The 24,557-nt window shown below is 38.7% G+C and overlaps 1 protein-coding gene across 1 annotated transcript in view; it reads right to left on the bottom strand.

Moving 5' to 3' along the window:
• Positions 1-24,557, bottom strand: part of Dsg1 (desmoglein 1) — a 33,346-nt gene that overhangs the window by 4,236 nt on the left and 4,553 nt on the right. The window contains exons 2-14 of the mRNA XM_028886566.2: positions 19,723-19,758; positions 19,134-19,265; positions 17,655-17,810; positions 15,644-15,788; positions 13,774-13,940; positions 12,175-12,309; positions 11,712-11,897; positions 8,833-9,092; positions 8,386-8,525; positions 5,922-6,290; positions 2,760-2,896; positions 2,357-2,429; positions 74-282 (exon numbers count right to left, since the gene is read on the bottom strand). Of these exons, the coding sequence (XP_028742399.1) occupies positions 74-282; positions 2,357-2,429; positions 2,760-2,896; positions 5,922-6,290; positions 8,386-8,525; positions 8,833-9,092; positions 11,712-11,897; positions 12,175-12,309; positions 13,774-13,940; positions 15,644-15,788; positions 17,655-17,810; positions 19,134-19,265; positions 19,723-19,758 (2,145 nt within the window). The remainder of the gene's footprint in view (positions 1-73; positions 283-2,356; positions 2,430-2,759; positions 2,897-5,921; positions 6,291-8,385; positions 8,526-8,832; positions 9,093-11,711; positions 11,898-12,174; positions 12,310-13,773; positions 13,941-15,643; positions 15,789-17,654; positions 17,811-19,133; positions 19,266-19,722; positions 19,759-24,557) is intronic.

Genomic DNA, 24,557 nt, shown 5'->3' with positions numbered 1-24,557 from the left:
AGGCCCTCCGGGGAGCCGGTGAAAGCTTGGAATATGGTGGACGGAGAGAAAAGCATGTGGCTAAAAGCCTTACCTGACAGAAGTAACTTTCCATGAAATTCATATTGAGACCTCCATCTCTGCATTCTCTCATTGAATTTCTTCTTAACGTTCCTGAATATTCTTGGCATATCTCAGGTGCAGCTGATGTTTTAACTCCATCCATCAGTTCAAATCCCGTAGTTCTTTCTCCTCCTCCCAGATCTTGCATTTCTCTGCCACAATACTCATTTGTATAAACTCCTAAAAGCATTGAACACATCAAATTTGATTTTTCTAGTGTAGTGTAAGCTAAAAGCTAACTTACTCTCATGTTCAATGTTGTATTTATGAGCAGAGAAGAGAAGAAGATGATGCACAAAGGATGGATAATTATATTATTTTAAAATTAATATTAATAAAACAATATTAATAAGTTTGCTAATTTCATCATCTGTTGACATCTTTTCATGCAATGAAACAGTAAAAATTTGTGGACTGAACAGTTTGATCTCAAACTGCATTAAATTGAGTTAAGTAGCTCTATTTTTAAAAGTTAAATAATAGTACCAGTATACCCACAATGCATTCCTGGATGCACATGGCATCCTGAAGAAAGTTTAAGGGCCACTGGGTTTCCAAAAGAGGTCATAGTTAACAATGGGAAGGAAGGTTTCTGGAAGTATCTTGGATAAGCGCTTGGATGTGAGAAGTGGGAAGAAGCATGTCACAAACTCGAGGGAGTAAAATATAAGTGGGGGGTTCACAATAGGATGCGTGCTGAGCTAGCTTTTTGGAGCCCATTACCTATGGTGGGACACCTTGCACAGCCTTGATGCAGGGGGAGGGGCTTAGATCTGCCTCAACTGAATGGACCAGGCTCTGCTGACTCCCCATGGGAGTCCTTACCTTGTTGGAGGAGGTAATGGGGGTAGGGTTGAGGGGGAAGGCTAGGAGGTGGGAGGAGGGAATCGAGGGAGATCTGTGGTTAGTATGTAAAATGAATAAAAAATTTCTTAATAATAATAAAAAAGAAACAATACAAAAAAAAAAAAAAAAAAAAAAAAAAAAAAAGGAACAGCCGGGTGGTGGTGGTGCACACCTTTAATCCCAGCACTCGGGAGGAAGAGCCAGACGGATCTCTGTGAGTTCAAGGCTAGCCTGGTCTACAGAGAGAGATCCAGGACAGATACCAAAACTACACAGAGAGACCCTGTCTCAAAGAACCAAAAAAAAAAAACCAACCAAACAAACCCACAAATTAAAAAAAAGAAAGAAAGAAACAATAGGATGCATACCCCATGGCACAGCATTTTAATTTGAGTTTGAGGGAAACATACTTTTCATATTCCAATTATCCGGATGCCTTCCATGCTACTTTAGGACTTGTGTGAAAATTCATAGACATAATGAAAGAACCAATGCATAAATAAATATTGGTGATTTTGATGAACTGATTGGTCTATGTAACTAACAGCAGACTAATGGGGCAGATGTGATCCAGTGAGTTTCTGTTTTCTGCATGAAGAGATATTGACAACACTAACACAAATGGACACATGATGAGAAATGGGACTAGTGATCTATTGTACAGGAGATATGCAGACTATTGAATCAAATTCTACAAAATAGAAACATTCCTATGTCTGATGCATTTTATAGCATTCAAAGTAGAAAAGTAATTATATAGGGGCTGGAGAGATGGCACATTGGTTAAAAACACTGGCCGCTCTTGCAGAGGACCTGGGTTTGGTTCCTAGCACCCACATAGCAATTCACAACTAACTACAGCTCCAAAGGATCTAATGTCCTCTTCTGGCCTCTGAGGGCATTGTACACACATTGTGTACAGATATACAAGTAGGCAAACACTCACACACATAAATGAAAATAAATAAGTTTTTAAAAAGTAATAACTGCTCAAAAGATTAAAAGAAAACTAAAGAAATAAGTAACATTTAATGCTAAAAATATAAAGTAGTAAGACTATTTCTATTGACAGAAGAAGTTATTTTACTTTTTCTTTTTATTACAGTAGTAGCTTCCTGGTTTCTGCTTGGGAATTACTCCAGACATTGGTTCAAGATGAGTTGGAGATATCCAGCCTTAATACCACGCAAGGAGAGACCCCCCCACATGTGCACAACCTTAGCTGAGGGCTTGGGAAGGTTGTAAAAATGTTTTGTCTATTTGCTTTCAATTTAAGAATTTAGACAAATGTTTTAGAGGTCAGGATTTATACTTCTGCCAAAAATGAATGCATTTTTCTCTGTAAAGATGAGTAAGTCAAGTAAACAAAACAAAAGAAGACAAAACTGAGTCATCCTCTTTTGCTTACCTGAGTTGTCAATACACTCTATAATATTGGCATTACCAGGTGGCATTTGTGGCACACAGATAGTAGCTATACCCTAAAAGACAAGAGACAACATTTTCCTATTAATAACAAGGCTTTTCTCTCTCTGCTGGAATATAGTCTTATTCTAAAATTATCACAGAATTCCTAAAAGAATACTATGTAGGAAGCTTCTGAATGCTACTTGAAAGTTGAATCTCATGTTTAAGCCTCCCCTGGTGACTTCCACTGAGTCTTGATGTACCTTCCACTCCTCTTCCTTTCCCCATTCACTACCCAAGGACCAAGAATAGCGTAGACTGAATGATTTGCACAATCTTAGGGCATGTCTGGAGACTGGGTTTTTGTGAGTCCCCAAATCCCATTCTTACAGATTAGCACTTACATCGTGGGGTTCAGGCTGGGGGCCTTCTACTGCCCATGTGTGAATTGCTCCATCAGAACATTCTGGAACAGGCTCAAAGCCAGCTCCACCACCAGGGGCTCCTCCACAATCACAGCAGAGCAGCAAGAACGGGACCACTGAGGAAGAGAGAGAGGTGAGGGGCTAGGGGTGGGCTGTGTTAAAAGAGAACAGTCTGATTTTCAATCGTTAAACGAGAATTCCTGACCTGTCTGAATTTAAAGTTACTATTTTAAATGCCAGGACAACAAATTAATAATGGTCAGACCCCCAAGTAAGCATGAGCTTGGAAGCACCAGACTGCAGTGAATTTTAATTTGTTTTACAGTATTAAAATTACAGATAAAATCATATGATTAAAATGTTGATTCTTTTCCCTATCATCACTCAGAGGACAGCAGAGACTAAAGGAGGTTAATTCAGGCATCACTTTTGATCCTTCAAGCCTCTCCTTACTTTTCCATTTTCACACATTTTTCTTTCTCTGTTTTAAGGGGAAATCTTATTTAATTACTTAATTATCTTCATGAAGGTTATTGCTTTCCCCCACAGAGACATCTTTTCTTTAAACATTTCTCACATAAATAGAGACTATCACTTTAGCAGTGTTTTTTCTTCCTAATCTGTTTGAGGCCTTCACTCACATGTTGACTATTGTCAGAGAATCCTGCTAGATCATTTTGAAAGCGTGGATAGAAAGAAAGGATGTGTAAATAGTAGAAGGAAACAGAGAAGGACAGAGGGAGGAGTGGATGGAGGATAGAAAAAAGGGAGAAGGCAAAGAATTTGACGAGTTTTGCTCTTTTTGGAAATCTGTAAAGCTGAGAGAAGAGTTATTAACCCAAAGGCTTATGTATATCATTGAAAGTCTTTATGAGCCACACTATCTGATATTGGACACTGATATTAAGGAAACTGAAAATGAAAGTTAGCCATTATTTATCTCTTTGGTATTAGTTTGCTTTAGTAGAACAAAGAGTTGACTACAAATTGCAGAGGATGATCTGTGCTCCTGCGGAGTTCTCATTCCAGTCCGTATGCTCACATCTTCCTTTATTTGGTTCATTTTGATGAAAAAGTGTATTTTTCAACCATTATCTTTCTTATGGAACTTTTCCTCGTCTTTAGTTCTATTTATTATGAGCCAATAGAAATGAATTTCTGTTACTTAACCCAGAATGTTCATTTTTTGAAGTGTATTTCAAATTCTAGAGAAAGTGCTCAACTTTAAATGGTTCTCTTCAGCGTGACCAAATTTCCCTGTAGTTTAGATGGATCTATGTTAATGAAATGTTCCCGAAGGTGAGTTAAAGTCAGAGAAAACCTAGTGAAGAAGTATCTGTTTGTAGCTTTTTACTCATTAGGAGAAAAGAAGAGCGTTTGGGGAGGGAGCTCAGTGGCTAAGAGCTCTTGCTCTTGCAGAGGACCCAGGTTCTGTTACCAGGCACACATGGCACCTCACAACCACCCGTAGTTTCACTTCCAAGGGATTCCTGGCACCCTCTACGGCCTCTGCAGGCCGTAGGCCTACATGGTTAATAAAGTTTACATACATGCAGGCAAAACACTCATGTACCTAAAGTAAATATAAGTATACCTTTTTTGAAATGAGAGAAATGAAGGCAGAAAAAATATTTCAAAATTTTGCATATGAGTTATCTCAATGTACATTTTTGTGAATAATTAATTAAATACGTGAGACATATTTTACTACCAAGATCTTATGATTCTACACTTGAAGAGGGCAATTTTCACGGTTTTGCATTTATTTATTTGGAGTTTTGCTGCATATATCTCAGGTTTGTTTCAAACTCATGATCCTCCTGCCTCAACCTCCCAACTCCCTGGATGGCAGATGTGTGCTGCCACACGTAGGTGCAAATGTCAACATTTGTGTTAACTTAATGACATTGTGTAAGCTTCAAGATACTACCCCGTTTCCACTCGTTTCCATCATAATCCAGGGCAATGTTAAAGTTCACCCGAAACATCCATTAGACTCTATGCTTGTATTTCTGTTCATGACTAAGGCTCCTGTAGTGGCCCCAGGATGTGCTATAGACATCACCCGTAGCAGATTTCCGTCACCTAGTGGTGTTGTGAGGGAAGAAGCGGTAATTATTTTGCAAGAACAGCAAAACTCGGAATGGTTTGGTAATCCTTGGAAGACCTATATTGTTAAGTTGAACACTTGTCCTGTCTGCCTCTTTACATTAAATTTTGCAACCCTGCACTGTCTAAGATCTCTCAGAATCCAGCTTGGCTTCCTAGCCTGATTCCTTACCACACAGTTGTAGGCCAAAGGTTTATCGGGTCCAGCCTGGCTTAATATGATCACTCAGAGGCTTAATGTTATTTATAACTGCTCAGCCATTAGCTCAGGCTTATTACTGACTAGCTCTTATGCTTAAATTAACCCATAATTCTTATCTATGTTTATCCATGTGGCTTAGTAACTTTTCTCAATTCTGTGTTGACATCTTGCTTTCTCTGTGTGTTTGGCTGGGGACTCCTGGGCCCTTCATCTTCCCAGAATTCTCTTAGTCTGCTGGCCCTGCCTATACTTCCTGCCTGGCTACCGGCCAATCAGCATTTTATTAAACCAGTGTACAAGAGCATTATCCCACAGCACAATCAAGCACAACCTTTATTTCTTCCTTATGGGAGTTCTCTATTTCAATGCCATGCCTTTCATGCTCTTGGCTTTTTATATGTAGATTTTTTTCCTCCCAGTAAATTCAATACCTGGCACAAACATTTCAGGATAACTACATAATATAAGAGGATGTAAAATATATTTCATCAAAGAATAAAAAATCTTATTTCTTGCCAGGCGGTGGTGGCGCACGCCTTTAATGCCAGCACTCGGGAAGCAGAGGCAGGTGGATCTTTGTGAGTTTGAGGCCAGCCTGGGCTACAGAGTGAGTTTCAGGACAGGCTCCAAAGCTACACAGAGAAACCCTGTCTCCAAAAAACCAAAAAAAAAAAAAAAAACCCAAAAAAACCAAACCAAACCAAACAAACAAACAAACAAACAAACAAAGAAAGAAAAGAAAAGAAAAGAAAAGGAAAAAGAAAAAAAACCCATTTCTTTCCCCATCTTTTTTGAGAGGCCCATGCCAAAAGAAGTGTTGAAGTACTTACATCCTAGGACTAAGAACCCCATGATGAGCAGCCCGATCCCAGCAGGACCAAAGTGAACGTTGTCACCAAGACCTGGTTGACGTTCAGCACCGTCACCATTATCGTAGGTATCACCGCCAGTGCCGCCGTTTCCGCCACTGCCGCCATTTCCGCCACCATTGTCCCATGATCCTGTGGTTTGCTCAGTGGAAGTATTTCCGCTTGTGCCACTTCCTGTATTGTCTCCACTTCCTGTATTGTTGTCACCTCCTGTACTGCTTCCACCACTTGTACTGCCTCCATCTTCTGTATTTTGATCGGTGCTTGTCACCCAGCCAGAGCCACTAAGATCAATGATGACTGTTCCGGTGCAGGTCCTTTGGAGACTATCTGTAACAAGGTTCACAGTGGAATAGCCGTCTGTACACAACCTAGGAATTGTCAGAAATCCAGAACCCCTTTCTTGTCCCACCTCAGCTTGTTCCTGTCTTTAATCGCATCAACTCAGTAGCTTTCCAGTCAGTCTGTGTGACTGTCATGCATGTGTGATTGTGTTGGATGGGGGACAACCTCACTTGTGGATCCTCAGAGGCCTGAAGCTCCCAGAGTAAAGGCTGGGCTGATTGGCCCCCCATTATCATTGAGATTACAAGTGTCCACTGATATGCCCAGCTTTTTGTTCTGGAGACTCACCTATCATTCTGTCTCCTTAGTTCTTCTACTCAGTTTTAAAGCCGATCAATGGTTGCATTATAACTAACCCAATCATTATCACCAGTAATACTGTCTACTGGATAGTTTATGGTGTTGCAAGTTTGATAGTATGTCTAAGTTGAATAATGCAAAAACACAGACAGATGTGAGTCACAACCAGAAGCTAATCCATAGCACCAGTACACAAGGATAACTTTGTAGATTCCTTCATGATCAATTGTCCTTAGGGATAGAGCTCATGCTACTTATCTATGGTACATTGATATGATCTTATGGTTCATCCTACTTGAATGAGATTTGAGAGGTTTTTTTCTTTAAATTGTACGCACTCTTTCATGCTTATGTACACATTTGGTTAACATAGTTTCTGACAGGTACATAATTTTGTAGCAAATGGACTATGGTTTCCTTACTCAGTTATCTGTGGCTATTGCTTTCAATAGTACCTGGTGAAGTCAGTGCTGTGTTAGCATCTCTGTGCAAACAGCCTTCTATATTTAGCACATTCCCAAAGATTATTGCAAGTGGGATTATCAGATAGGAATAAGGAAATGAGTCGAGTTTGGTTTGTGATATTGCAAAGCCATGAGCCTTACTTTCACGGACAGAGCCCTAGAGCCTGGCACAAAGGCTGGCACTTATTTAGTTAAGACTCAAAAATACTTTCTGAATAAAAGAAATGAAATCTCTGGAGATGTGCAACAGGCATACTTCTAAGTCTGCTTATCTGACCTCAAAGGCTATCCTTATTCATTCAGTGATGTTCATGCTATTGTTACATGCTTTGCTATTTTTATTATTATCAGCATATATTGTTATTGACCCATTTTGCAGAAAACTGGGGTATAGATGGGTGCGATGGCTTCTATAAGATTCAATAATCAGTAGATGAGGGGACATGACAGCCACCCAGTCTCACCACAGTCTTCACAGTCTTAGCTCCATGCTACTGATAGTTTGAGCATACAGTGCTCAACATGACAACTTTCATTGGAAAGGGGATTTCTTTACAACAGGATAGTAATTTTTAAATTATCTGAGAATATTTGGTCTCCCCTGGAAGGAAGTAAAATTTATTTCATTGAGGGGGGGAAGAATAGAAATATATTTATTTTATAATTTAAGAAAATGTTAGGATGTTAAGTTTAACAGACTGGGATTTAAGGCTGTGCCCATAAAGACAGGTCTATTCAGATTCTATGTGGTCAGTGTTTATAGTACTCAAACTCTTTAAATATGGGGTTTAAACCTCTGCATACACACATAAGGTTTAAACCTTAGGACCTACTCTAGTGAAAGTTTGTTGCAAAGATTCTTTTTTTTTCATTTTTTTTATTAAGAAATTTTCTATTCACTTTACATACCAACTACAGATCCCCCTCTTCCTTCTTCCCACCCCCCAGTCTTCCCCCCCAACCCACCCCCCATCCCCACATTGTCCAAATCAAGGTCTCCCATAGGGAGTCAGCAGAGTCACTCAGCTGAGGGAGGTCCAAGCCCCTCCCCCCTGCACCAAGGCTGTGCAAGGTGTCACACCCTTGGCACTGGGCTCCAAAAAGCCCACCCATGCACCAGGGATGAATCCCGATCCCCCTGCCTGGGGCCCCCCCAAACAGTTCATGCTAAACAACTGTCTCCCATATCCAGAGGGCCTATTCTAGCCCTATGGGGGCTCCATAGCTATCAGCCCACAGTTCATGGGTTTCCACTAGTGTGTCAACAAGTTAGACAAGCCCTTATTCAAATTAACAAAATTAAATTGATTTCTTACCATCTATTGATAGTATTGTTCCTTCATATCTCCCATTAAGCATATTGTATTGTTCCATAGTAACTCTGTTTCTTAAAGTTATTATGCCTGTTCTTGAGCCAACAGCCAGCAGGTCAGCCGGGTTATTTCCCATTACATATCTGTATTCAAAGAATGCAATAGAAACTAAAGCTACCTTTTAAGAAGAGACTTTGTAACATTATTTTTAAGGTTAGTTAGTATACAAAATAATGGGTTTATTGTATCTTTGTTTTCATGCATCCTTCTTTCCTTTGTCCACCTCAGACCTCCTGTCCTCCTCCTCTGGTTCCCTTCCTCCCCCCAAATAGTTCTTACTTCCATGTCACATGCACTCCATTACCCTCCCTTCCCTCTCCCTTACGACTGCTTCTTCCCTTCTTATGATCCCCTAAGATTATGACTTTAGTTGGAAAATGCCTTTCTTACCTAACATTTGTTGACTGTAGACCAGTGTCCAGGTCGGTAGCTACAAAGTCTCCTATTTTGTAATTTGCTCCCATTTTACTGTTTACTACAAATGTCTTTGAACCAGGCCGGAACACTGAGCCCTCAATTACATTTAACACAGTCACAGTGATCATAGTTGCTGTGAGTCTATATTGAGAAATAATTGACTGATGGAATTCAGCTACATTTCGAACACCAATACTAAGTTGCAGATTCTTCATGGCTTCATAATCTAGGGGCTAGAAAACGCAGAAAGAATTAGTTTTACTGTAAGAAAACATTTCAGAGGACAGAGAAATCCTTTGAGACTAGTCAAAGCAATTTATTACATTCTTGTTTCAGTTATAAAATTGAACATAAATCCACACGATTTACCTAGTCTAGTCTTACCTGTTGGGTATTTAGTTCAAGGCGTAGACATGCAAATATAAGTAAGGGAAAAAATTGAGTTGCTCTGGATCTTTTCTTGAAAAGATTGAAAGCGTAGGACATGAATCCTAATTTCTCACCAAAGCAAATACTTAAATTCAACATATGATCCACTTCATATATTTGCAGTGCCGAGACAATTTATGTTAGCACGTTTCTGAGAAAGTAGCTCTTTTTATAACAAAATATAAGTAAAATATATCACAGGTCATTTAACTAGTTTTATCCCTGAAAAACTATTTTTAAAAATTCACTTTAGTGTGACTTTTTGAATGTCAATGTATATATACATACATATATATGTGTATAAATGTATATATATGAATAAATCTTTTTTCTTCAATATGTTCTAAAATTATTTCATACTATAAAATAATCAAGCAGTAAGTTTTCTTATGAAAGTTGATATCTAAACCCACAATTCATAAAATTTGCCAAATAACTGATGCATTCCCAATGTACCAAATATATTTTCTAATGTTTATAAGTATTTTAAATGAAAATATTCATACAATGAGCTCTCCTGTTCATCTAAAATTCCATAGGAATTACTTTTATTTGCAAATTAAAATACCAATTATAGCATATATGTATGTATAGCATAAATATATATGCATATGTATACACAACCATACTCTTATTACTTCTCGATAGTTATAGTAAAGGGTTTAATGTATGCTATCATATTTGGGAGAACTATCCTAGTTTTTAGGTAGAGGTATTAAGAACAAATAAGATGAATAATTTTTAGAGTAACATAAAATTGTAGGGAAATAGATTAGAAATTAGTTTCCCTTGCATCCAGTTCTAGATAATATCACAGAAAAACAATTAATTTAACAGATAAGGAAACCTAGATTTAAGTGTTAGTGACATTTACTAGCAATGAATTTAGGGTAAGATGCATGTTGTCTGAGCCTCCATCTTTTTGTCTACAATATGGATTTGACATAATCTAATCTGCAAGGGGTGCTGGGAGAGATGACAGAAACATCTGGAAATGGTTTTAAGCAAATGGAAGCAATAGTCCCAGTGAATGAAATCTTAAGGGGCATCCTCACTTACAGTTGCATAAGCCCACACTCCCTGAAGGAAGAGACTGAGTCCGTTGGAAATCTGCTTCATAGGGTTTTTCTGAACAGCAGGCTTCAGCAGGACTAAGGGAAAGTCTAGAGATTGCAGAGTGACAGAGCTAGGGGAACCCTGGGTCTACACTAAGAGGCAGAATCCCCAGAGAATGGAGGGGCTCCTGCAGGCAGGATGAAAGAAAGAAGAAGATGAAGAAGGATTGATTGTACCATGAATGATTCATATTGTGTGCATCACATACAATCATGAAGAATTATTGAAGACTTAAGACATTTGTCCTAGAGTCTTGTACCACAGGGTGAAAATGTTACTATCACCTTCTCAGGAGTCAGGTTTTCACTTTACATCTCAGAGGACATTTTACTGCATGTAAATATGGTGGACAGTTGACTCAGAGGAGAAATAAAATTAGCCTTGGCCAACAGACACAGTGAGATGGGAAGATGAAGGTTCTATAATTCTACAATTGTCACAGTTTCAGTTTATTTCCATAAAAGCATGCTGGAAAATTACAATGATTTAATTTAATCATCTTGGAAAAATAGTCACTTTTAATTTATTTGATGAATAGTCTTAAAGCATAATGTTAAAGACTCAGTGTTGGCATGGGCAGATTCTTAAAGTTCATGTTAAACCTGCTTTTTAAAATATTGTTTAATTGTTGGATGGCGGTGACACATGCCTTTAATCTCGGCACTTGGGAGGCAGAATCTCTGTGAGTTTGAGGCCAGCCTGGTCTACAAATCAAGTTCTAGGACAGTCAGGGCTGTTACACAGAGAAACCCTGTCTTGGAAAAAAAAAAAGTTTAATTATTGACTTTGGGCTGGCAGACTGGTTAAGAGCACATACTGCTCTTGCAACCAACACTGGGAAGCTCGCAATTGCACATAACTTCAGCTCAAGAGGATGTGATGCCTCTGGCTTCTGAGGGCATTATGCTCATGTGTACATGCCCCACACAGATATAGGCACACATACATGTAATTAAAAATGATAAAAATAAATCTTTAAATAAGTACAAACAAAACCTTAACTTTAAAGATTATACTTTAATCATACTTTGTTGTTCAAAGCCCTCTTCTTTAGAAATGCTTTCCCTCATACGATCTTTGGAGGACTGTATTGATAAAAAGAGTTTCAAATTTTTAATACTTATTTTCCTGAAGCAATATAAGCATATATATTCATATTAAAGACTTTTGTATTTTATATAATTTTAAAACATTGTAATTTTTATTATTTCATAGACTCACTCATATAATGTTAATACCAATGTAATTTTGAAGTTTTGAAAAAGAAAAGACCAGCAAAACAAATTACTTAGATAATTATGCCATACCTTGACAACCTTTAGAATTCCTACATTTGTTCTTTTATTCATTTCTATTTCGAACCAATTTCCTTCATTTCCAGAGATGAAAAAAATGATTGCCTGCCAGTTGTCTGAGAACTCCTCATCCAGATCAATGACTCTGATCTCCATCAGCTGTGAGTGCAGTTCGTTTTCTTGAATGCTGATGTCATACTGAAACAAGAGGCAAAATATCAGAGCAAAGTGGGGGAGAGAGCCTGTACCAGGCTGTCCACTGCTTGTTTACAGTTAACTGTTCAGATGCACCATCCTCACTGACAGTTGCATACTTCAGTGTTCAAATCCACTTTTCCTACTGTAGGAAGTAATTTGAGAGAAAGTGTGTGTCTACACTGGTGTTGTAAACAGCAAATGTAGCAAGTACACCTGACAACTGAATGGGTTCCTATAAGAACTGGAATGTAATAAATGTAATTGAACAAACGCTTACAGATGGCTGCTCCAAGTATGGGATGTTGTCATTGACGTCCAGGATTCTGATGTTGCACTCGCATTCTGCAGACATGCCGTCTGCTCCACCATCACGGTCTGAGCCTCTCACGACAAGAGAATACTGGCTATATTGCTGAAAAAGACACATTACAGGCTATGGCACACTAGGCATAGACAGCTGGTCTTATGCAGAGGTCTTTTAAAACACTGGCTCAACATTTACACAAATCCATGATAGAAGACAAGGTAACAGAGATGAAAATCCACAGATCTCACATCACTCAGTATGGAATTTGTCACGTCCATTTCCATGATGCTTCCCTAGCATAATCTCAAAGAAGCAACCGTTTTGTTAAAGACTTCATTTCTTACTCATTGTATGTCCAGAGGGAGGAGAAGTCGTTAAAGGATGAGGCAGGCCAGAATGTTCAAGATGAGAGAGACATGCTTCATCAAAGATACATAGCATGAGCGAAGATCCACTGAGTACTCAAGGCAAATAAAGAGGTGGGCAGTGGAGTCACTGTTGATGTTTCTATTTTTGATTCTATTCAGTGGTGCCTCCACTTTTAGAAGTTAGTGAAAATTATGGAACCTTCCTTAGACTTGTGCACAAACATAATAATTCCCATTTATGGGTATAACTTCAGTACATCTCTTCATGGTCCCAGAATCCCCTGTGATTGTGGAGGGCCACAAAAATTCCAAAAATCTCAGCACTGAGGTGAAGTGGACACAAACCTAACCAAGAAGCTACTTGCAACTGATATCCACTGGGAAAGAGGAAACAGTTTTCTCCAGTGGAATGCCACTAGACATATCAACCACACACCAGGGCAGGGCCTATGTCCAGGAGCAGTTGGTGAACACCAAACAACTCCTATTTTTGTGTGTGTATGTGAATTTTTTATTTTAATATTTTATCTTATTTTTTTGTTAATTTGTTTTGATGGTTGTTTTCTGAGAGAGAGAGAGAGAGAGAGAGAGAGAGAGAGAGAGAGAGAGAGAGAGAGAATGAAATTGGGTGGGTAGGGAGGAGAGGAATCTAGGAGTTAGAGGAGAGAAAAGAACATAATCAAAATATCCTGTGCATAAAAACATTTAAATTAGTGTTGATGTAAAAATAGGGCTAGTGAGACGGCCCAGCAAGTAAATGTAGTTACCACAAAGCCTGACAATTTGAGAGACACCTTATATGATGGAAGGAGAGAACCAACTCTTAGAAGTTGTCCTCTGACCTTCACAAGCATATCATAGGACGCACATGACCACATGCCCCCCAGAGATAAATAAATACCATAAAAATATGCAAAATTTGAACACATTCTTTTAGTTTTCCTCTCTCTTAAGTACCCTTACTTTTAGAACCATATTCTTTTTTTTTTTTTTTTTTCTTTTTTTTGGTTTTTCGAGACAGGGTTTCTCTGTGTAGCTTTGCGCCTTTCCTGGAACTCACTTGGTAGCCCAGGCTGGCCTCGAACTCACAGAGATTTGCCTGGCTCTGCCTCCCGAGTGCTGGGATTAAAGGCGTGCGCCACCACCGCCCGGCTAGAACCATATTCTTTTGAATGAAAACCTTTTAAAGATGAAGAATTACCTCTCGGTCTAGGAAATTATTCATTGTTCGGATTTCTCCATTCTTTCTGTTGATAATGAACATTGGTGAGTCCGAAGGTTCCTGACTTACAATCTTGAAAGCGATGATCGAGTTCAAGTTATTCGGCTCATCTGCATCGGTAGCGTTGAGTACCATGACCAGCGTGTCTAGGAATCCAGTGCAATTGCCACAATTAGACAATGAACACTATTACAATCCAATATGTTATCTATGTTTAAGCAGTGTATGTTCAACTTTCTTCGCTCTGTATAACATCAGCATACCAATATATTAACTTCTTTCTTTACCTTTGCCCTGATAAAAAGACCATATTTGAATAGGAGCCTAGACACTGCTGAAGGGAAAAGGCAGTCTTTTATTCTGACTCTCTGTTTCTTATTCTGATACAACTTCTTTTAAACAAGATGCTTATGGTGAAGTAAAATAGCATTAAAATTCAGTGTTTTCCCAACTGTGCTATATGACCTTATTTTTACTATGTGGTCTTGTTTTTACTTCCCATAGTTACAAATGAGAATTGTAATAACACCACACTCATGCGAGAATTCAATAACAAATGAGAATATTGATGGAGTGTCTACAAAATAATGTACTTTTAATGAACATTATTGTCCATTTTGGGCATTTAAAAAGTGGCATTGTTGTTTAGATTGGAATTGACTCTTGTGTAGGTCCTGTGTAACTAGGAGCTTATGGGAAATGCTTGTTTAATCACATACACTGCCCTGTCCTTATCTTCTTTCTAAATCTAATAAGTAGTTTGATGAATGATACTAGTGGGCATGAAAACATTCATTCATCTACTGGAATTCTGCTCTACTCTCTAAATTGTTTCCAAAATAATTTGCTAGTGTGCCAGGGCATCCCATCCCTTCTCTTCTCTTTCCCCATCTCATCTCTCCCTCTTAGATCTATACCTCCTGAATAATCTTTAGTGGTGTACAAATGGCTAATATATGGTCCCACTTAGACCACTGAGTGTTTGGTAATTAAATTTGTAGGTTCAGGAGGTCACAGGGTAGCGACTCTGCTTTGAGATTGTCAGAGCCCTTGCAGAGAAATGCTAGAGGGGAATGGATTCTTCAGTGCTACCTACTTAGTACCAGCTCACCATTTGAGAGATATGCTTCAAATATTCACAGTAAGCCCCATGCAATCACATTTATAACACACTTCCAGTGTAAAAACCCAGGAACGTGAACAAAGAGCAAACAGAACTACTGAAGTGTGCCCTCTGCAGCTGTGGGTTCCATGCCCACAGTTCAGCCCATAATGAGTGGGAACAATTCAAAGAACTTGGCTGAGTCTATAAAGGCCCGTTCATATCGTTAGTTATTGTTATCTAAGAAACATGGGACAATAAATATTTATATGACATTTACATTGCATTGGCATTGTGGTCATCTAGAAATAATTTAAAATTTATTGAGGGATATATGCGAGTTATATGCAAACAAGACATAATTTGTAAAAGGATGTGAGCTCCCTAGATCTCTTTATGTTTAGGGTTCTTGGAGCCAAACCCAGCAGATAAGAAAAAAAGACTGCATCACATCTGAGTGGGGTTCTTTTCATCACACTCAGGCAGAGAATAAATTCTCATCCCTCTAAGCCTGTTACTACTGTGCAGATCCTTTGGGATTTATTGCACGACTCTCCTAGGAGCTAGGCCATGAGGCATGAGTGTGAATCCCACTTTTTGCTTTGGAATTACTGAGTCATTGGTCCTGAATGCTTTCTACATTTTCTCTCCCAGTTGATGTTTACCTTGACCCAGCTCAGCCCAGTTGCCTAGCAACAGTAACTTAGTCATCAGCACATAATTTCTTTAGTAGAACAGGTGACTCACTTGCATTAGAATTTTCTTCTATTTGTCCTGTGAATGTAGTCATGGAAAACACGGGAGCGTTGTCATTTATATCCAAAATTCTAACTTTTAGCTCCAGTGGGTTCTCCAAATCTTGACCTTGTGCATTCAATGCTCGGCAATAGATCTAGACATGAAGGAAAAGGATCTGTGGTGAGGGATGCATTTGTAAGTTCTTACAGAATGGAGATATGGCCCTGGTACCACATAGGATTAAGGGACACCATATTATTATTTCCCACTAAAATATAGATAGGTGTAACACATATAACTAGTAAGAAAAAAAGAGATATTGCCCTGGTACCACATAGGATTAAGGGACACCATATTATTATTTCCTACTAAAATATAGACAGGTGTAACACATATAACTAGTAAGAAAAGGCAAACAAGAGCACAAAATGCTACTTAAAAAGGTAACTTGATACGTTAGACAAAGGAAATGCTGCAGATTCTATGCTTAAAATCAAGAAAAAATACCAGAGGAAGGGCCTTGGAGAATGCAGTCAGAGAGTCAGTGGAACACTTTAAAATCAATGTGTAGTTCTTAAGTGTTGGGGGGGGGGGTTATGTGGCTGTTTATTTCATTATTACTGCTTCCCTTGTGAAGATGTGTAAAGTGTAGTATTTCACAGAGGTCATCTGCTCTGTGTAACAATACACTGTGCCTTAGGTGGACTGGTTTGCTGATTTGCTGAATTTGTAGGGAGGTACTGGAGGGAAGAAGTCAAGAGTACAGATTTGGACTTGGAAGTTAAGGAATTAGAGTAGTTCTAGGGATGGAGATGAGCAGTGTGAAGGAATACAGCAAGGACTGAAGGTTATACGGACTTAGTTTGGAATATTATTTTTTTTTTCAGTCCTGGGAATTGAACCTAGGCTTTTACACACAATAAGCAAATGATGATCACCGAGTTGCATCCTCAGACCTTTGATGGGACTTTAATAGAAGAGACTACAAGGTCATTGGAAAGATTGTTTTTCTATCATTATTTTGAGACAGGGTTTCTCTGTGTGGTCCTGGTTGTCCTGGAACTCGCTTTGTAGACTAGGCTGGCCTCTAACTCACAGTGATCTGCCTGCTTCCACATCCTAAATGCTGGGACTAAAGGCACACATCACCACCGCCCAGCTTATTTTCTTTTAGTTTTTGATTAAGAAGTATTAGCCATGATGATCGATGGAAATGGAGACAGTAAACAGCTAAGGAGAATAAAAGGGGGAAAGTCGGTGATAGGATAATGCTCTTCGAGAGACAAGGAACAATAGGGTGGCAGACATGTCCTGGGGGAAAGCTCCAGGAAGGCAGAAAGCTGATCATGCTTTTAAACTCAGCGACCAATGTATCTGAGCCAGAAAAGAGAGTGCTATGTGTATGAATGGGAGGTATTGGGATAGGTGGCATGGTTGGGGGTGGGGAGTGAACTGCTTAAAGAGAAATGAGGTGGAGCATTAGAAGAGAGGCTATGTAAGTTGTGTGTCAGCTTCTACAAGGGAAGAGAGGGAGAGAGAGAGAGAGAGAGAGAGAGAGAGAGAGAGAGAGAGAGAGAGAGAGAGAGAGAGATTAAAGATGAGTGAGTTTTCGAATTTCCTTTAGAGTTCAGATGATCTCAAACAGTGTGAAGTTATGATGAAGTATGTTCATATGGCACAAATAGCAAGCAGCTCCAGGCTCATCACTTGACAGTGGAGCTAAAAGGAAGCATTGATTTCCACTGATTTTCTTTTTTAAGATTGAGTAAAAGCTAAAGATTTGCCCTTCCAAATAAATACTCTAGTTTGTCATGAAGCTGATGTTAACTAGCTTTTTTGCTAACATATGAGGGAAAGGTTTCTATATTAATTTTTTTCTCATCTATTAGGGTACCTGTGAATTAAGAGAGATCTCAGAAATCCCGATTTTGGGACTCTTGAAATCAAATCTGGTATGGTCTAAGATTTTTCCAAGAATAATTTACACCTACATACAGATATTGAAACAAAGCCCACTTACAATGAAAAAGGGGGTGACTTCCCGATCAACGATGGATGTTATATTGATTTCGCCAGTTTTCTGATTAATAATGAAGATTCCATAAGGTGGCTGGTCAATTCCTACTCCAGAGATGCGGTACGTCACTTGCTGGTTTGCAGCACAATCAGAATGAATCTGCAGAAAGATACAGGTGAAGATGTTACAGGGGCCGTGTGGACTTCTCAATGTGACATATGACAACTGTTGTCCTTGGGAATTGTTGAATGTGTTGTCTGTGACATCACTTGGGAGGTGTCAAAAACATGGAAATGGAGTAGTAGGTACATGGTCAGTATTGTATTTTTAATGGTAAATAACAATGTAACAATATAATTCCATTTCTAGGTCTTTTTGTTTGTTTATTTTTGTTTTTGTTTTTGAGACAAGGTTTCTCTGAGTAATAGCCCTGGCTATCCTGGAACTCACTTTGTAGACCAGGCTGGCCTTGAACTCACAGAGATCTGTCTGCCTCTGCCTCCTGAGTGCTGGGATTAAAGAAGTGCACCATCACTGCCAAACCTTATTTCTATGTCTACCAAACAATGAAGAATCAAATGTCACCCTAAGAAGTCTTCGTAGATGTCGTGCATAGATGCCATAATCATAAAACATTTATAGCCTTATTTTTGTATTAGTTTTGGACTCTATGCTAGCTCTTTATCTAAAGTAGGTTATTCCTTGCCTTCTTAGAGAGTTTTATAATGCAGTTATCACATAATGTTGATCTTTAACTAAAAAAACAACTTTAAAAACTACAAAGAACAGAAAAATATTTAAATAGACTTTTGTAGTAACAAATCATTTGAAACTTTTAATTCTGAAAGTGGGAAAGTAAAGAGACAATCTCAATAAAGGATTAAAGTCTGACTGTTTTGTTCAAATAAACATATGAATATAAGCAAATCTTACAAGGCAGTTGTCATATCTATCTGTATGAATGGTTGTGCTTGTATCTGCATATGTTTCTATATGTCTACAGGTGTGAATCTGTGTGTATGGTCAGAGTCGTTTCCTGAGTTTGTGTATGAAGAAAGGAGAATAGGGAAAATGATAGGAACTTGAGGTTATGAATGAGGCATGCTTTGAATGTTTATAAATACAGACAAATAGGAGTTAAGTTCTAATAGATTACTAAGCAGAGAGATCACACACTCTGAACATGTTGACCTGTAAACCCACCAGTAAACCATGGTCTTTTTGGAGTCTAGCATAACAAATATTCATGTGCATTATTTCTGCCAATGAGATGAGACAATATTTAGCTGTTTGCCCAAGTAACTAACTTTCTTGGTTTATCCCTTTAGGAATTTTGGTTTTCGTAGTTTGAATAGGGAGGTGCCGTTAGGCCATAACTTTTCAGTGGAATGTGTGCACCAAATGTATGCAAGCTGAGTCCTTCCAGAACTGTGATTCTATCCATTGTGCTGTTTGGATGCATCCTGTGAGGTTGATACTCACTTTGGCAATTGGGTTTCTCTTTGAGTTGTCTTCACCTTCCCGACAAGCTGCGGCAAACTTGATCCATTCACGTTTCTGTCTTCTGTTGGAGTGCCACTTAATGGTACCATTTTTGGCATTATAGTCTCTTACCTTGAATAGGGAGAGTAAAACATAGTGTCTATTAACTATTACTTATTATTGGTATTCCAGTGGAGATTTGGGAGGAAGACTAATTATGTCAGGAAGAGAAGACAGTTAAGCGGAAAATTAAGAATTCTGATAACTTTAACATTTGCAATCACAACATTGCAGTAATTTTGTATTTGGAAGAATGAGGGTTTTCTTGAGTATTGTTGGCATTGCTAATCTATCTTTCCCTTTGGTCTTCTCCCTCTCTCTCCCTCTCCTTCTTTTTCTCTTTCTTATTTTTAATGTGTTTGTTTATTATGTAATTTTTGAGAGTTTTTTTTTTTTAATGTAGCTAAGGCTGGCTTCTAATTCATAATCTTCATGCCTCAGTCTTGGAAATGCTGGGATTACAGACATGCACTTTATGCCTGGCCCTTTTATTTTTCAGTATGGAAAAAATAAATTTGCTTTTTCTTACCTGGACTTGAAATTCACTGTTAACTTCAAGCACCACCTGTAAAAAGCAGTCATAATAGTTCATTTTTAATGAGTGTTTTCAATTCTATGTTAACAGATAACTAAAAACACATAAAACTAAAACCAAACAATGCAAATTTGGGCTCAGTTAATGGCGGTAAATGTTTGTTAGCCATTTTTTTTTCTTACTAGGGAACTTCTCTCTGCAGTAAAACATGTGCTATTAAATAGAGCTCCATTTAAGTTGAATTCCAGATTGGAGCATTGCACAGAACTCAGGATATATTAAATTATTTTGAATCCAAAAATCTAAAAAAGTCATCACTTAAAACACCAAAATTTGCATGTCAAAGTAATGTGTCTGTTTTTGTTTAAGACATGGCAAATGTATATTTAAAACTTAAGCATTTTTTTTTTGCATTCATTGTTTTAAATTGCATTGAGGATCAGTTAACACCAATGTACACCCTTAAGTTTTGTAAATATCTTTTCAAATAAGAGGTATGGAACTTCAAATTGAGTTTTCTCCTAACAGCAAAGCCTGAAACTCATGCTCATAATCAGACGTTAGCACTGATATTAAAAGCTATAGTGTGCATTAAAAAATGAATATCAATAATTTTAAACATAGTGATTAGTTTTTCACACCTGGTGTCAGTTTCATCCTTAAGGAAAATGTAAATTTCAGTTGCTAAGATGTTTTGAAAAAAAAGTCAAAACAGCAAAATTAAACAAACAAACATGTATTTATGATCAACATGAGTGTCATGAAGAGAATTGTTACCCACGATACCATGTCAGTCATTGTAATTATTACTTTTGCCATTAAATGGGTGATAACTAAGTATAAGACAATGTGATCAGAAAAATCTGTCCATTCTCATCATTACAAACCCAGTAACGGACATTATTATTGTTGTCTCCTTTACATAGGGGAGGAAACTGAGGCCTGACTACTAACTTATGGCAAAATGCAATCCTATACAGTTCATCCTACATATGTGTTTGTTTTACAATCAAGTATGAGACAGTCTGTTTGCTCAAATAAATTATTAAGTGAAACATAAGCAAGAATTGTTATTACATCCTTGAAAACTAAAAGTTACTATTTTGATCTAACTTCACATTATCTTTATTAGTTATTTTGTGTGTGTGTGTGTGTGTGTGTGTGTGTGTGTGTGTGTGTGTGTGTTTGGTGTATGAGCACATGTGTGTTCAGGTGAATGCCTGTGCACATGTGCAAAGGAGAGAAAATGACACTTGAGTCTTCTGATCTAATGATTCCAGCCTTATTCCCTTGATAGAGGGTCTCAATGAACCTGGAGATATGTTGGCAGTCAGCCAGCTCCAGCAATCCTCTCCCCGTCTCCACAGCAGTAGGACCACAGGCATTTGTGGCCACGAAGCTTTTTATGTAGATGCTGAGCATTCAATCTCAGATCCTCATGGATGAAGAGCAGCGCTACTCTCATCCACTGGGCCATCTCCCGAGACCCACTGGTACTGGTTATATAGAAACAGCAGCAGCAGCAACAACAGCAATACAAGGCAACAAAGGAATCCACACAGCTTAATGGTTAAGGTGGACAACTGCAATGTTGTCTATAGAGCCGAGCTTGACTAGAGACCTCACTTACTCCAGTGAGTTCTTGCTGCTTGTGGTATTTTGGGCACCCTTCTCTTGCTCTTGCTTGTGGGTGGGACAGGCCTGCAAGACTGCCTCATCTGTCTGTTTGGAAGTCATTTCTTCATAGCTACACCTCTTGTTTACTCATCTGCTATCTGTTTCTGCGTTTCCCTTCCTGGAGTGAAGCGCCAGGTCTTACTGCTTTGGGTAACTGGCCAGGTGACTAAGAACTCTTCCCAACTTTATGAAGCCAGGTCATTCTCTTTCCCATGAGAAGCAACTTAGGCAAAAGACCAAGTAGGTTTCACCACAGTGTCAGAATCACAATTGGATGGGTAATTAAAAAAACCGCCTAGTCTGCTTTTTAAAATGTGGTGGGTTGATGAGAGCTGCTGCTTCTTCTTCTTCTTCTTCTTCTTCTTCTTCTTCTTCTTCTTCTTCTTCTTCTTCTTCTTTTAAATCAGAGTGTAGAATAAATTCAGATACAAAGTATTAGGCTTTTAAAGACAAAATAATGACATGGAAAGATAATTGGGTTGTCAAAAAACTATATATCTATATCTATATCTATATATATATATATATTGTGTGTGTGTTTGTGTGTGTGTGTGTGTGTGTGTGTGTGTGTGTGTGTGTGTGTGTGTGTGTGTAGTAATTCTCTGAGCTTTATCTCATTTGGGAAGTGGGTAGACAGACTCTACACAAATACCTTTCCAGTCCTACCATCAAATCCTTGTGTACCGTAGAAGGATATTGAAGTATTTTGGTCATGGGAAAGGCATGCTGAAATTATAGGTTTGAAAGCTTACTTGGACAATAGTCAGTAGGAGCAGTGGGAAGACTTGGAAATTACAGGCTGAAGGCTGTTGGATCCTATGCACCAATCAAAGTAGAGGTGAGGAAGAGCTAAGTAGATGCAAAGGCAATGGGAGCCACAGGGAAAGATCTGGACAGACAGGATCTGCAAGGTTAGAGAGCAGATGGGATGCCAGATAAAGAGCAGGAGGGGTCCCTGGAGCTAGCAGTCCCAAAGAGTGGACTAGGGCCAGAGATAGGACAATGTTCGAGGTGCTAGAGGAACACCATTGAGCAAAACCCTAGATTGGGTATGTAACGTCGAGGTGCATCCACTCCCATAGAACTGTTAAAATCATGGGAGAATTAGATACTTATAAAGAGGAGGGTGTAGTAAAGAAACAGCCTGTGGGTGAGGATGGCACAGGGAACTCCTACATTTGTTTAACTGGGAATAAGTGCAACGTGGGGGTGTGGGGAGGGAGGGAGGGAGTGAAGAGGTAGGAGGGAGGGAGAGAGACACAGAGAGAAAAAGAGACGGGGAAGAAAGGACAGTAAAAGGGAGGGAGGCAGATGGAAGGAAGAAAGGCAGAAACAAAAGTGTGCCATGTGGACCAGGGGAGATAAAATGATTCACAGCTGTCAAAGAAGGGGCATTCAGAGACTGATGAGACAGGAAAGTCAGGTGATCTGAAAAACGGAACTGTGTAAAATTTGAGGAAATAGTAGAGTTTCAGTGTCCTTTTAGAGGACGTTTTCAGGTAGACAAGACAAAGATCAGCCCTCTCCAAAGAGAACAAGGGGTGGAGAGGAAAGGAAGACAGAAAATACTTTCCATGGAATTTTGATGATAAAAAAAGAGAAAGACCAAATGAGCTTTAGGTGTGGGAATCAGCGAAAATTGTGTGGGTGAGGGAGATACTATGTTTGAAGGTTGAGAAGGGATTTTGATTGGAAAAAAGCCATGTAAAAGAAGTGTGACAGAGAGAGCAGGAGAAGACAGACTGGGAAAGAGTAAAGAGAGAGGAAGGATGGGTACAGAGAGGAAGGATGGGTAGAGAGACGAAGGATGGGGATTTTGATACATGGATAGGGGAAGCAAAGTCAGAGAGAAGGTATTCTAAAGGACAGAGCCCTCTTCCCTGGCAGAGGTATGGTGATTTTCTGATGATGGTGGAGTAACTGGGGCTCAGAAACAATTCTGGATTTTGTGCAATGTGGACAGCTGTGGAGATTCCCCCAGAGACGTGGGTTGTTGAGGTGTTTAAAAAGACTCTGCTCTTGTGCCCACTGGAAACTTATGGAAATCTGTCTGAGCCACAGTTTTGTCACAAACATTGAAAACTAAATTCCCTTGGAGTCCAAAAGTTCTGTAACAACAGTAAATAGCTCATCTCAGTGAGCTCTTCCCTTCACATCTGCTTCCACAGCCAATCAAAGCATATTTATTTTAAAGCTACAGGATGCAAATTCATGACATTTTTAATGATTATCTAGTTAAAGTAAATTTCAGCAAGTTTTTTTAAAATTAAAATTTGTCTTTTCCATATACTAAAATTTGACTTGAAGGGTAATTTCTTGCTGAGGAAAATCTTTTGTATTTAATAATGGTAAGATAGTGGCAATTTGTTGAATAAAATGTCTTTGTTAACTATTAGGTACATCACAAGGATAAGCTAGAAAGAATAGTAAAATAAAATTTGTTTCTTTACCAAAAAACAAAACAAAAACAAACCAACCAACCAAAACCAAAAACAAAACAACAAAATCCTTCTTTTGTCTTTCTGTGACAAAGGATATGATGTTGGGATTGGCCATACCTCAGTGAGTTAATTTTTCATATTTATTCACGACTGTTCATTTCTTTGAGAAATGTGTACTACAATGTTCTAAGACAGCATAATGGTGCTAAAACAGTGGTTCTCAACCTGTAGGTCATGGCCCCTTTGGGGTCCAATGACTGTTTCACAAGGGTCATATATCAGATATCCTGCATATCAGATATTCACATTACTATTCATAACAGTAGCAAAATTACAGTTATAAAGTAGCTATGGAATAATTTTATGGTTGGGGGTCACCACAACATGAGGAACTGTGTTAAAGGATCGCAGCATTAGGAAGGCTGAGACCCTGAAAGTTCTGGTAAGCTTAGAATGAAATTTGAAGTGGATGCAACACAATACCACAAAACATTAGGAAAAGGCAACACAATTATTTCTTCACTGATTACCTTGAAAGGATATTCTTTGGATTATGTGTGAGAAAGGAAATACCCCCAATTTCCCTTTTGGTGTTTCTGTTCAGTACAGTGAGACACTGTGGCTCTCAGTCGTGTATGGAGTCTCTTTGTTGAGAGAGCTGTGAGTGATCCAAAGGTTAATCAGACATGGAGCTTGCCTTCAAATGGCTTA

Source organism: Peromyscus leucopus, chromosome 19 (genome assembly GCF_004664715.2).
Source record: "Peromyscus leucopus breed LL Stock chromosome 19, UCI_PerLeu_2.1, whole genome shotgun sequence".
Taxonomy (NCBI): domain Eukaryota; kingdom Metazoa; phylum Chordata; class Mammalia; order Rodentia; family Cricetidae; genus Peromyscus; species Peromyscus leucopus.
This window is presented reverse-complemented; position numbering and strand designations above follow the sequence as displayed.